At 42.7% G+C, this 13,865-nt stretch overlaps 1 protein-coding gene across 1 annotated transcript; it reads left to right on the top strand.

Moving 5' to 3' along the window:
- The first annotated feature begins 6,044 nt into the window (after nucleotides 1–6,044).
- On the top strand, nucleotides 6,045–7,766 carry LOC117515529 (tripartite motif-containing protein 16-like). The gene is given in 3 exon segments (XM_034176134.1): nucleotides 6,045–6,263; nucleotides 6,265–7,492; nucleotides 7,495–7,766. Coding segments are annotated over 3 exon segments (1,698 nt in total). The 5' UTR covers nucleotides 6,045–6,059; the 3' UTR covers nucleotides 7,761–7,766.
- Nucleotides 7,767–13,865: the final 6,099 nt, after the last annotated feature.

Genomic DNA, 13,865 nt, shown 5'->3' with positions numbered 1-13,865 from the left:
ACAGCCTCAAGTCTTCTTGAATATGGTGCCATAAGCTTGGTGCACCTATTTTTAGGCAGTTTTGCCCATTCCTCTTTGCAAGATCTGCAAGAGTTCAGTCTTTGTCTTATTAGATCACAGAACTTCGTTTCTCACGGTCTGAGAGTCCTTCAGGTGCCTTTTGGCAAACTCCAGGTGGGCTGCCACGTGCCTTTTACTAAGGAGTGGCTTCTGTCTGGCCACTCTACCTTCCAGGCCTGATTGATGGATTGCTGCAGAGATGGTTGTTCTTCTGGAAGGTTCTCCTCTCTCCACAAAGGAATACTGGAGCTCTGACAGAGTGACCATCAGGATCTTGGTCACCTCCCTGACTAAAGCCCTTCTCCCCAATCACTCAGTTTAGACGGGCGTCCAGCTCTAGGAAAAGTCCTGGTGGATCCGAACGTCTTCCATTTACGGATGATGGAGGCCACTTGTTCATTGGGAAAATTCAAAGCAGCAGAAATGTTTCTGTACCCTTCCCCAGATTTGTGCTTTGAGACAATCCTGTTGTGTAGGTCTACAGACAATTCCTTTGACTTCATGCTTGGTTTGTGCTCTAACATGCACCATCAACTGTGGAACATGTAGACAAGTGTGTGCCTTTCCAGATCATGTGCAATCAACTGAGTTTACCCCAGGTGGACTCCAATTAAGCTGTAGAAACATCTCAAGGAGGATCAGTGGAAACAGGATGCAACTGAGCTCAGTTTTAGCTTCATGGCAAAGGCTGTGAACACATATATATGTGATTTCTTAGTTTTTATTTTTAATAAATTTGCAAAAATCTCATGAAAATATTTTCACATTGTCATTATGGGATATTGTGTGTAGAATCTTGGGGGGGGGGGGGGATCAATTTCATCCATTTTGGAACGCGACTGTAACATAAGAAAAATGTGGAAAACTGAAACCCTGTGAATACTTTCTGGATGCACCATACAGCTTCATGATGAAGTGGTAGCAAGAAGGATTTTCTTAAACGAAAACTTGAAAGTTCAGGTATAGTTTGCCAGAAGGCACATGGGAGATCCAATCCTAGATGTGAAGATTTGATCTCTTTTGTTGTATGAAAATCCTTCTCTGTTCAATTCCACTATGAATCTGTGAGCAGTGACGCAAAATGCAAAAGTTGTACTATGCACCACTATTCTCCAATCACAGCCACAGAAGACTATAACTTCTTCTGGCTTGTCTGGGTGTTTTGATGGCTTTCCTTACTCTTCTCCTTCTTGCACAGTCACTCAGTTTTGAGAACTGCCTCCTCCACACAAAGTTATCGTACAGTACCATATTGTCTGTATTTCTTATTAATAACTGATTTAAATAAAGTCCAAGACATAATCAGTGACTTGGAAATGTTCATGTATCCATCTCCTGACTTCTCTTAAGAAAAATAGCTGTAAATGTGATGATTTCCTTGTTACACTAATCAAATCAAATCAATTTCATTTATATAGCGCCAAATCACAACAAACAGTTGCCCCAAGGCGCTTCATATTGTAAGGCAAAGCCATACAATAATTACGGAAAAACCCCAACTGTCAAAACGACCCCCTGTGAGCAAGCACTTGGCGACAGTGGGAAGGAAAAACTCCCTTTTAACAGGAAGAAACCTCCAGCAAAACCAGGCTCAGGGAGGGGCAGTCTTCTGCTGGGACTGGTAGGGGCTGAGGGAGAGAACCAGGAAAAAGACATGCTGTGGAGGGGAGCAGAGATCAGTCACTACTGATTAAATGCAGAGTGGTGTATACAGAGCAAAAAGAGAAAGAAACACTCAGTGCATCATGGGAACCCCCCAGCAGTCTAAGTCTATAGCAGCATAACTAAGGGATGGTTCAGGGTCACCTGATCCAGCCCTAACTATAGGATTTAGCAAAAAGGAAAGTTTTAAGCCTAATCTTAAAAGTAGAGAGGGTGTCTGTCTCCCTGATCCGAAATGGGAGCTGGTTCCACAGGAGAGGAGCCTGAAAGCTGAAGGCTCTGCCTCCCATTCTACTCTTACAAACCCTATGAACTACAAGTAAGCCTGCAGTCTGAGAGCGAAGCGCTCTATTGGGGTGATATGGTACTATGAGGTCCCTAAGATAAGATGGGACCTGATTATTCAAAACCTTATAAGTAAGAAGAAGAATTTTAAATTCTATTCTAGAATTAACAGGAAGCCAATGAAGAGAGGCCAATATGGGTGAGATATGCTCTCTCCTTCTAGTCCCTGTCAGTACTCTAGCTGCAGCATTTTGAATTAACTGAAGGCTTTTCAGGGAACTTTTAGGACAACCTGATAATAATTAATTACAATAGTCCAGCCTAGAGGAAATAAATGCATGAATTAGTTTTTCAGCATCACTCTGAGACAAGACCTTTCTAATTTTAGAGATATTGCCCAAATGCAAAAAAGCAGTCCTACATATTTGTTTAATATGCGCAATGAATGACATATCCTGATCAAAATGACTCCAAGATTTCTCACAGTATTACTAGAGGTCAGGGTAATGCCATCCAGAGTAAGGATCTGGTTAGACACCATGTTTCTAAGATTTGTGGGGCCAAGTACAATAACTTCAGTTTTATCTGAGTTTAAAAGCAGGAAATTAGAGGTCATCCATGTCTTTATGTCTGTAAGACAATCCTGCAGTTTAGCTAATTGGTGTGTGTCCTCTGGCTTCATGGATCGATAAAGCTGAGTATCATCTGCGTAACAATGAAAATTTAAGCAATGCTGTCTAATAATATTGCCTAAGGGAAGCATGTATAAAGTGAATAAAATTGGTCCTAGCACAGAACCTTGTGGAACTCCATAATTAACCTTAGTCTGTGAAGAAGATTCCCCATTTACATGAAGAAATTGTAATCAGATAAATATGATTCAAACCACCGCAGCGCAGTGCCTTTCATACCTATGGCATGCTCTAATCTCTGTAATAAAATTTTATGGTCAACAGTATCAAAACAGCACTGAGGTCTAACAGAACAAGCACAGAGATGAGTCCACTGTCTGAGGCCATAAGAAGATCATTTGTAAACTTCACTAATGCTATTTCTGTACTATGATGAATTCTAAACCCTGAGTGAAACTCTTCAAATAGACCATTCCTCTGCAGATGATGTTAGCTGTTTTACAACTACCCTTTCAAGAATTTTTGAGAGAAAAGGAAGGTTGGAGATTGGCCTATAATTAGCTAAGATAGCTGGGCCAAGTGATGGCTTTTTAAGTAATGGTTTAATTACTGCCACCTTAAAAGCCTGTGGTACATAGCCAACTAATAAAGACAGATTGATCATATTTAAGATCAAAGCATTAATTAATGGTAGGGCTTCCTTGAGCAGCCTGGTAGGAATGGGGTCTAATAGACATGTTGATGGTTTGGAGGAAGTAACTAATGAAAATAACTCAGACAGAACAATCGGAGAGAAAGAGTCTAACCAAATACCGGCATCACTGAAAGCAGCCAAAGAGAACGATATGTCTTTGGGATGGTTATGAGTAATTTTTTCTCTAATAGTTAAAATTTTATTAGCAAAGAAAGTCATGAAGTCATTACTAGTTAAAGTTAAAGGAATACTCGGCTGAATAGAGCTCTGACTCTTTGTCGGCCTGGCTACAGTGCTGAAAAGAAACCTGGGGTTGTTCTTATTTTCTTCAATTAGTGATGAGTAGTAAGATGTCCTAGCTTTACGGAGGGCTTTTTTATAGAGCAACAGACTCTTTTTCCAGGCTAAGTGAAGATCTTCTAAATTAGTGAGACGCCATTTCCTCTCCAACTTACGGGTTATCTGCTTTAAGCTGCAAGTTTGTGAGTTATACCACGGAGTCAGGCACTTCTGATTTAAGGCTCTCTTTTTCAGAGGAGCTACAGCATCCAAAGTTGTCCTCAATGAGGATATAAAACTATTGATGAGATAATCTATCTCACTCACAGAGTTTAGGTAGCTACTCTGCCCTGTGTTGGTATATGGCATTGGAGAACATAAAGAAGGAATCATATCCTTAAACCTAGTTACAGCGCTTTCTGAAAGACTTCTACTGTAATGAAACTTATTCCCCACTGCTGGGTAGTCCATCAGAGTAAATGTAAATGTTATTAAGAAATGATCAGACAGAAGGGGGTTTTCAGGGAATACTGTTAAGTCTTCAATTTCCATACCATAAGTCAGAACAAGATCTAAGGTATGATTAAAGTGGTGGGTGGACTCATTTACATTTTGAGCAAAGCCAATCGAGTCTAACAATAGATTAAATGCAGTGTTGAGGCTGTCATTCTCAGCATCTGTGTGGATGTTAAAATCGCCCACTATAATTATCTTATCTGAGCTAAGCACTAAGTCAGGCAAAAGGTCCGAAAATTCACAGAGAAACTCACAGTAACGACCAGGTGGACGACAGATAACAACAAATAAAACTGGTTTTGGGGACTTCCAATTTGGATGGACAAGACTAAGAGACAAGCTTTCAAATGAATTAAAGCTCTGTCTGGGTTTTTGATTAATTAACAAGCTGGAGTGGAAGATTGCTGCTAATCCTCCGCCTCGGCCTGTGCTACGAGCGTTCTGGCAGTTAGTGTGACTCGGAGGTGTTGACTCATTTAAACTAACATATTCATCCTGCTGTAACCAGGTTTCTGTAAGGCAGAATAAATCAATATGTTGATCAATTATTATATCATTTACTAACAGGGACTTAGAAGAGAGAGATCTAATGTTTAATAGACCACATTTAACTGTTTTAGTCTGTGGTGCAGTTGAAGGTGCTATATTATTTTTTGTTTTTGAATTTTTATGCTTAAATAGATTTTTGCTAGTTATTGGTGGTCTGGGAGCAGGCACCGTCTCTATGGGGATGGGGTAATGAGGGGATGGCAGGGGGAGAGAAGCTGCAGAGAGGTGTGTAAGACTACAACTCTGCTTCCTGGTCCCAACCCTGGATAGTCACGGTTTGGAGGATTTAAGAAAATTGGCCAGATTTCTAGAAATGAGAGCTGCTCCATCCAAAGTGGGATGGATGCCGTCTCTCCTAACAAGACCAAGTTTTCCCCAGAAGCTTTGCCAATTATCTATGAAGCACACCTCATTTTTTGGACACCACTCAGACAGCCAGCAATTCAAGGAGAACATGCGGCTAAACATGTCACTCCCGGTCCGATTGGGGAGGGGCCCAGAGAAAACTACAGAGTCTGACATTGTTTTTGCAAAGTTACACACCGATTCAATATTAATTTTAGTGACCTCCGATTGGCGTAACCGGGTGTCATTACTGCCGACGTGAATTACAATCTTACCAAATTTACGCTTAGCCTTAGCCAGCAGTTTCAAATTTCCTTCAATGTCGCCTGCTCTGGCCCCCGGAAGGCAATTGACTATGGTTGCTGGTGTCGCTAACTTCACATTTCTCTAAACAGAGTCGCCAATAACCAGAGTTTGTTCCTCAGCGGGTGTGTCGCCGAGTGGGGAAAAACGGTTAGAGATGTGAACGGGTTGGCGGTGTACACAGGGCTTCTGTTTAGGACTACGCTTCCTCCTCACAGTCACCCAGTCGGCCTGCTTTCCCGGCTGCTCGGGATCTGCCGGATGGGAACTAACGGCGGCTAAGCTACCTTGGTCCGCACCGACTACAGGGGCCTGGCTAGCTGTAGGATTTTCCAAGGTACGGAGCCGAGTCTCCAATTCGCCCAGCCTGGCCTCCAAAGCTATGAATAAGCTACACTTATTACAAATACCATTACTGCTAAAGGAGGCCGAGGAATAACTAAACATTTCACACCCTGAGCAGAAAAGTGCGGGAGAGACAGGAGAAGCCACCATGCTAAACTTGCTTCACTTAAAATCAGTAACATTAACTATTTCTTTTACCATTTTGGTCTGGTCAGACGTGTAATTGCTCAAGGGTTCATACACATATTCTTGCAACTGTGACTCTGATGATAAACCACACTGACTGCAGAACAGGAAGCAAACAAACAGGATGTTGTTTGAGGTCGGAACTCAGAATGAAGATTCTGCTCAGAGAAAATGAAACTATTTCACTGTCACTAAGACGTGAAATGGCACAGCAAGAAATTCAAATAGAAGGAAGAAAGTTCTGCTGTTCAATCTGTCTGGATCTCCTGAAGGACCCGGTGACAATTCCCTGTGGACACAACTATTGTAGGAGCTGTATTCAAAGCCAATGGGATGAAAAGGAGCAGATGAAAATCCACAGCTGTCCTCAGTGCAGACAGACCTTCATACTGAGCCCTGTCCTGGTAAAAAAACAACATGTTGGCAGATTTAGTAGAGGAGCTGAAGAAGACTGGACTCCAAGCTGGTCCTGCTGAACGCTGCTATGCTGGACCTGAAGATGTGGCCTGTGATGTGTGCACTGGGAGAAAACTGAAAGCCCTCAAGTCCTGTCTGGTGTGTTTGGCCTCTTATTGTGAGGAACACCTCCAACCTCACTATGAAGCAGCTGCTTTAAAGAAGCACAAGCTGGTCGAGCCCTCCAAGAAGCTTCAGGAGAACATCTGCTGTCACCATGATGAGGTGATAAAGATGTTCTGCCGCACTGATCAGCTGTGTATCTGTTATCTCTGCTCTGTGGATCATCATAAAGGCCACGACACGGTGTCAGCTGCAGCAGAAAGGACTCAGAGGCAGAGGGAGCTCCAGAGAAGCCGACAACAAATCCACCAGAGAATCCAGGTCAGAGACAAAGAGGTGAAGGAGCTTCAAGATGAGGTGGAGGCCATCAATCGCTCTGCTGTTAAAGCAGTAGAGCACAGTGAGAAGATCTTCACCCAGCTGATTGGTCTGATTGAGAAAAGAAGCTCCGATGTGAAGCAGCAGATCAGATCGCAGCACAAAACTGAAGTGAGTCGAATCAAAAGGCTTCAAGATAAGCTGGAGCAGGAGATCGATGATCTGCGGAGGAAAGATGCTGATCTGGATCAGCTCTCACACACACAGGATCACATCCAGTTTCTTCTAAACTGCCCCTCCCTGCCATTCCTCAGTGAACCTACAGAGTCATCCAGTGTCAAAATCCGTCCTCTGAAGCACTTTGAGGATGTGAAAGCGGCTGTGTCAAAGGTTAGAGAGAAACTACAAAACATTCTGAGTGATGAATGGATGAAAATCTCACAGACAGTGACTGAAGTGGACGTTTTACTGTCAGAACCAGAACCAAAGACCAGAAGTGATTTCTTAAAATATTCACATAAAATTACATTGGATCCAAATACAGCACACAGACATCTGTTGTTATCTGAGGGGAACAGAAAAGTCCATGTGAGTCAGAAATGCTTTTATTCTGATCATCCAGACAGATTCACTCAACAGTTTCAGGTCCTGAGTACAGAGAGTTTGACTGGACGCTGTTACTGGGAGGTGAAGTGGAGCGGAGCAGAAGTTTCTGTAGCAGTCGCATACAAGAATATTAAGAGAACAGGGAGCAGTAAAGAATGTAGATTTGGTTACAATGACAAGTCTTGGGCTTTAGATCATTAGTCAGTGGTTATGAATTTCATCATAACAATATCAGCATTCCAGTCTCAGGTGCTCGGTCCTCCACAGTAGGAGTGTATCTGAACCACAGTGCAGGTATTCTGTCCTTCTACAGCATCTCTGAAACGATGAATCTCCTCCACAGAGTCCAGACCTCATTCACTCAACCGCTACATGTCGGATTTAGGATTTATTGGTTTGGATCCTCTGCTGAGATCTGTGAGTTCAAATCAACTGAAGTCATTTCACAGACAACGGACTAGACTCTGTGTTTCAACACTAAAATATTTTTCTTTGTTGCTGTTTCTTCTCAGAGATCATCTGTTTAGTCACAAGATATCAAAGACTTTGTTTTTTTGTTTTTTTTTTTGAGGATGCCCTTATAAAGGAAAGGATGAGATTTCTGTCAAACAACTTCCTCGCATTTGACTTCCATCTCTTTCAAAAAAAAACCAGTTTATGTGTAAATGGAAGTGAAATTGTAATCTGGAATGTAACCAGAAACACCTGAAAGTCATCAGCTGATTTATTTTTCATTATTTCACCAAAAAAAATGTACAGTTCTACAATAAATGATGTAACAACAAAAATACTGAAATATGCCTGTTTAGGACGACATGCATTTATTGTTGGGTTTCAACAAGATGCAAACACACAAACACAAATGGAGGAAAGGTTTAACAGAAGTTGCAGAGAAGGTTAAGGTAAATAAAATTTAAAATCACAGATTTACTCAAACAGAGACAAATCTCAGAGTTGTTACAGTTGAATACTTTGTTGATGCACCTTTGGTAAATAGACTGCATTTATATTGCGCTTTTCCATCTGCATCAGATGCTCAAAGCACTTTACAATAATGCCTCACATTCACCCTGATGTCAGGGTGCTGCCACACAAGGCACACAGGGAGCAACTAGGGGATTAAGGACCTTGCCCAAGGGCCCATAGTGATTTTGCGATCAGGCTGGGATTTGAACCAAGGATTCTCTTGTCTCAAGCCTAACAGCTTAACCACTAGACCATCGCCTCCCAGCAATTACAGCTTCAAGGCTTCTTGAATATGATGCCACAAGCTTGTTACACCTATCTGGGCAGTTTTGTCCATTCCTCTTTGCAGCACCTCTCTGTCAGGTCCGTCCCTGTCTGGTCCCATGTCCTCCCCTGCTTTGATCTTTGTCACTTTCTGTCTGCGTCCGCTTTACACTTTGATCCTGTTTTTGTTTTTCAGTTTCAGCCCCTGCCTTTGTCTTGTTGATCACTTTCCAGTTCTCACCTTTGTTTTTCATGGTTTTGTTTCTTTGCTCCTTCCTTATGTCGATTCTTTTGCATATTTAGAATTCACCTTTCAGTTTATTTGTCTGCTTAGTGTTCACTCTACTGCACTCTCTTGAACCTGCTCAACTCATCTTTGTTTCCTCTGTCCACGCCTCCATTTGTCTGCTTTGCTTTTTGTCTCACTGCACCCTCTTGCTCTCATCTTCGTCTCTTTGTTCCCCACAACTGTGCCTTGTTTGCTGTGATTGCCACCTGTTATTTAAGCCTTGTGTGGTTGTTTTTTCTTGCTAGTTTGTTGTTTCTGTAAACCTTGTCCAAGCCTTTTGTCATAGTACTCATTGCTTTGCTGATTTTTAATTTTTTTTTTGGACTTTGCTTTGTGTTTTTGGATCACGGTTTTGTCTCAGCCTTTTAACTCTGTTACTGTTTTTGACCTCACCCTTACCCCTGTCTGATACTTCTGCCATGCTGACTGCTACTCTGTGTTCCGAACAACTGCCTGCTTATGATAAAGCCTTTTTTTTAATCAATCCTACGTGCCTGTGTGTGAGTCTCCTTTTGTCCCCACCCTCTCTGAGCCATGTCACCTTACAGCATGACACTCTCAAACTCCATCAGGTTGGATGGGGAGCGTTGGTGCACAGCCATTTTCAGATCTCTCCACAGATGTTCAATCAGATTCAGGTCTGGTATCTGGCTGGGCCACTCAAGGACATTCAGAGTTGTCCTGAAGCCACTCCTTTGATATCTTGGCTGTGTGCTTAGGGTCACTGCCCTGTTGAAAGATGAACCATCACCCCAGTCTGAGATCAAGAGCGCTCTGGAGCAGTTTTCATCCAGGCTGTCTCTGTACATTGACGTTTCTCTCAATCCTTACTTGTCTCTTAGTTCCTGTCGCTGAAAAGCATCCCAACACAATGCTGTCACCATCACGCTTCACAGTAGGGATGGTGCCTGGTTTCCTCCAAACATGTATGCCATTAACACCAAATAGTTCAATAGTTGTCTCATCAGATTCAAAAAATTTATTTCTCATGAGCTGAGAGTCCATCAGGTAGCTTTTACTAAGGCATGGCTTCCCTCTGGCCACTCTACCATACTGGCCTGGTAGGTGGATTTCTGCAGAGATGGTTGCCGTTCTGGAAGGTTCTCCTCTCTACAGAGGAATCCTGGAGCTCAAAGAGTGGCCATCGGGTTGTGGGTCACCTCCCTAAGGCCCTTCTCCCCTGAGCACTGACTTTAGATGGGCAGCCAGCTCTAGGAAGAGTCCTGGTGGATCTTCTTCCATTTACAGATGATGGAAGCCACTGTGCTCATTGGGACCTTCAAAGCAGCAGAAATGTTTCTGTACCCTACCCCAGAATTGTGCCTCGAGACAATTCCTTTGACTTTATGCTTGGTTTGTGCTCTGACATGCACCGACAACTGTGCAACCTTATATGTAGACACCTTAACTATATTACGTAAAACAATACTAACATTGCAAAAAAGCAATGTGCAATTATTTAACATAATTTTGAAAAACATCTCTATTCCTACACATCACTAAAAAGGGGTAAAAAATGTTTTGTTTTTTAAAACCCATCTGATGATGTCACAAAAACCATGCAAAGGCAATCATTTCCCCATTATGATGTAACAAAGAACAAATTGCAAAAGATACCACAAATATACAGTGGGGCAAAAAAAGTATTTAGTTAGTCCCTGATTGTGTAAGGTCTCCGACTTAGAAAGATGAGAGAGGTCTGTAATCACATTGTAGGATTTTTAAAGAATTTATTTGTAAATTATGGTGGAAAATAAGTATTTGGTCACCCACAAACAAGCAAGATTTTTGGCTCTCACAGACCTGTAACTTCTTTAAGAAGTTCTTCTGTCCTCCACCTGTTACCTCTGTTAATGGCATCTGTTGGAACTCGTTATCTGTATAAAAGGCACCTATCCACAGCCTCAAACAGTCAGACTCCAAACTCAACCATGGCCAAGACCAAAGAGCTGTCGAAGGACACCAGGAAGAAAATTGTAGAGGTGCACCAGGCTGGGAAGACTCTACAATAGTCAAGCAGGTTGGTGTGAATAAATCAACTGTGGGAGCAATTGTAAGAAAATGGAAGGCATACAAGACCACTGATAATCTCCCTTGATCTGGGGCTCCACGCAAGATGTCATCCCGTGGGGTCAAAATGATCATGAGAACGGTGAGCAAAAATCCCAGAACTACACGGAGGGACCTGATGAATGACCTGTAGAGAGCTGGGACCAAAGTAACAAAGGCTACACACTACGCAGAGAGGGACTCAAATCCTGCAGTGCCAGGCGTGTCCCCCTGCTTAAGCCAGTACGTGTCCAGGCCCGTCTGAAGTTTGCCAGAGAGCATATGGATGATCCAGAAGCGGATTGGGAGGATGAAACCAAAATAGAACATTTTGGTAAAAACTCAACTCGTCGTGTTTGGAGGAAGAAGAATGCTGAGTTGAATCCCAAGAACACCATATCTACTGTGAATCATGGGGGTAGACCATCATGCTTTGGGGCTGTTTCTCTGCAAAGGGGACAGGACTGATCTGTGTTAAGGGAAGAATGAATGTGGCCCTGTATCATGAGATTTTAAGCCAAAACCACCTTCCATCAGTGAAAGCATTGAAGATGCAACGTGGCTGGATCTTTGAGCATGACGATGATCCCAAACACACCGCTCAGGCAACGAAGGAGTGACTCCGTAAGAAACATTTCAAGGTCCCGGAGTGGCCTAGCCAGGGTCGGACTGGGAACAAATTTCGGCCCTGGCATTTTTCCTCTGGACCAGCCCACTATTGGCCCGACGAATCCACCCCCAAACACGCACACCCACCCATCCATACGAACCCCCAATGAACAAATACTATACACCGAAACACCATGAACACACACCTAAACACACACTTTCACTGTCATTTCACCTTGATCATAGTACAAAACGCGGACCCGGTGCCACGAGGGGGCGTCCTGATAACATTAAAGGCAATTACATATTTTGATGAAATTACAAGTTTAAATGACTATATATATATATATATATATATATATATATATATATAAAACATCAAGAGGTTTATGTCACAGAAATCCTACTTTACAATCAAACTGCAGTCATTGTTAAATTATTTCCTTTTGCATTTATAATAAACACTTGTATTTATTTAGTGTTTGTTTTTCTGGTTGAAATAAGATATAAATAATCTACCAGACTTCAAAAAATATACAAGTTTCCATGTTATTTTATTTGTCTAAAAATAAATGTCTGAGGTTCCTTATGTTAAACAAGAAATTATCTAATCTGAAATAACAGGTGGTTTAATACAGATGAAAGAACCATTTATTGATTTATTTACCTATTTTAATTACAAGTGTTCTAAACTTTTTTAACAGTAATCAGAAATTTTGAGGTAACAACAACAAAAAAACATTTCCAATGATTTTTCTTCAGAAAACTGCTCTATAAATGAGCAGTCCTGTCACACGTTAATGTTTTGTACAGATCAGTGGTTTCTGCACCAATCGGATTGGTCCAATCCATTTTGTAGAGATCAGTGGTTTCTGCCACGAGTCTTCCGTGTTTTGGCGCGACGTGTCATTCCTATTGGACAATGCCAAGGTACATCACAGCTCAGAGTGTCGAAGGTTGGCGCACCTCATCTCGACAGAACACTGGCTCTGTGGTATGCAAGAGATCAGTTGACCGAGGGTCTATACGTTCAAATAATAATTTTAAAAAATACTGTCATCACTCTTCACTCTTGGTCAGTCTCTTACAATGGTGCAGCGTAAATACACGAGCTTTTCCAGGAGCGCACGTCTCCTCCGGTACGCACTATTTTTTTTAAAGATTAACAAAAGTAAAGCACAGTTAATTAAGATAAAAGAAACTATTCCAACCTTGTATCAGAAGAGCGGAGAGAAGTCCAGGCGCTGAGGACTCAATCCTTTCACAGGGGCGGGAGCGGCCACTTGCTCTTCCTGCAATCTGATTGGCCACCCTGTATGCTTCTCCACTGTCATTGGCTGTTGGTCATGTCAATCATTGTGCTCGATGTAAGTCTCCGTTGTGTGATCAAACGGAAACAAAACTGAAACCTAGAATAAGACTGCGCCGTGTATGAAACACTACAGAACTTTTATTTTGACACAAATTCAGGAAGTGGCTCTGCAGCTGCGCCGATTAAATGCTGTAGCTTCACCGATCACGGACTTTCCTCGTGTTGACAGGAGCGCGCGGTTCGAGAACACTGTATATTTCCATCTCTATAAATATGGGAAGGCCGGCCCACGCACGTCTAAACGTGCAGCGGCCCACCGGGCAGATGCCCAAAATCACAGATTATCAGTCCGAGCCTGGGCCTAGCCAGTCTCCAGACTTCAACCCCATAGAAAATTTGTTGAGGGAGTTAGTCCATGTTGCCCAGCGACAGCCCCAAAACACTGCTCTGGAGATCTGCATGGAGGAATGGGCCGAAATACCAGCTACAGTGTGTGAAAACCTGGTGAAGACTAAAGCCGGGTTCACACGGCAGGATAATTAGGCCGATATCAGACCCGATCTTCCCCTTCCGACAATCTTAAGGACGCCCCGACAATCGTGATGACGTCAAAGATAATCTTATCAGATATTCCTGCCGTGTGTGGTGTGTTCAGAGCGCTCTGATCTGCTCGGAAGAGCGTCAGGAGCGCTCCGATCGCAAATCGGGGATATTCAACATGTTGGATTTTTTTGGTCCGATATCGCAGTGTGTGTTGTGTCCTCCGACCACAAACGAGCTCACAGCCTGCTTAATGTGACGTGCAGCCAATCAGAAAGCGAGGTGACGGACGACCGGAGCGGAAAATAAAATCGTAACAGCTGTTCTGACTTACCAGAAAGTCCGGTGGTCGCGCTGTCTCCACTCCTTTAAAGACCACCTTTTCTTTCTCTTTTTGTATCGTTTTTCCATCTGTTTTAAATAGTCCACAAAGTACCTCCGTTTGTTTACTCTGAAGTCGTTTAATCTCGTGAGATTCTGCGAGATTTCCTGTCTGAACTGTTAATGTCAGTGCGTGAAATCTGTCCGTGTGTGGTG

This window comes from Thalassophryne amazonica, chromosome 8 (genome assembly GCF_902500255.1).
Source record: "Thalassophryne amazonica chromosome 8, fThaAma1.1, whole genome shotgun sequence".
In the NCBI taxonomy this organism is placed as follows: domain Eukaryota; kingdom Metazoa; phylum Chordata; class Actinopteri; order Batrachoidiformes; family Batrachoididae; genus Thalassophryne; species Thalassophryne amazonica.
This window is presented reverse-complemented; position numbering and strand designations above follow the sequence as displayed.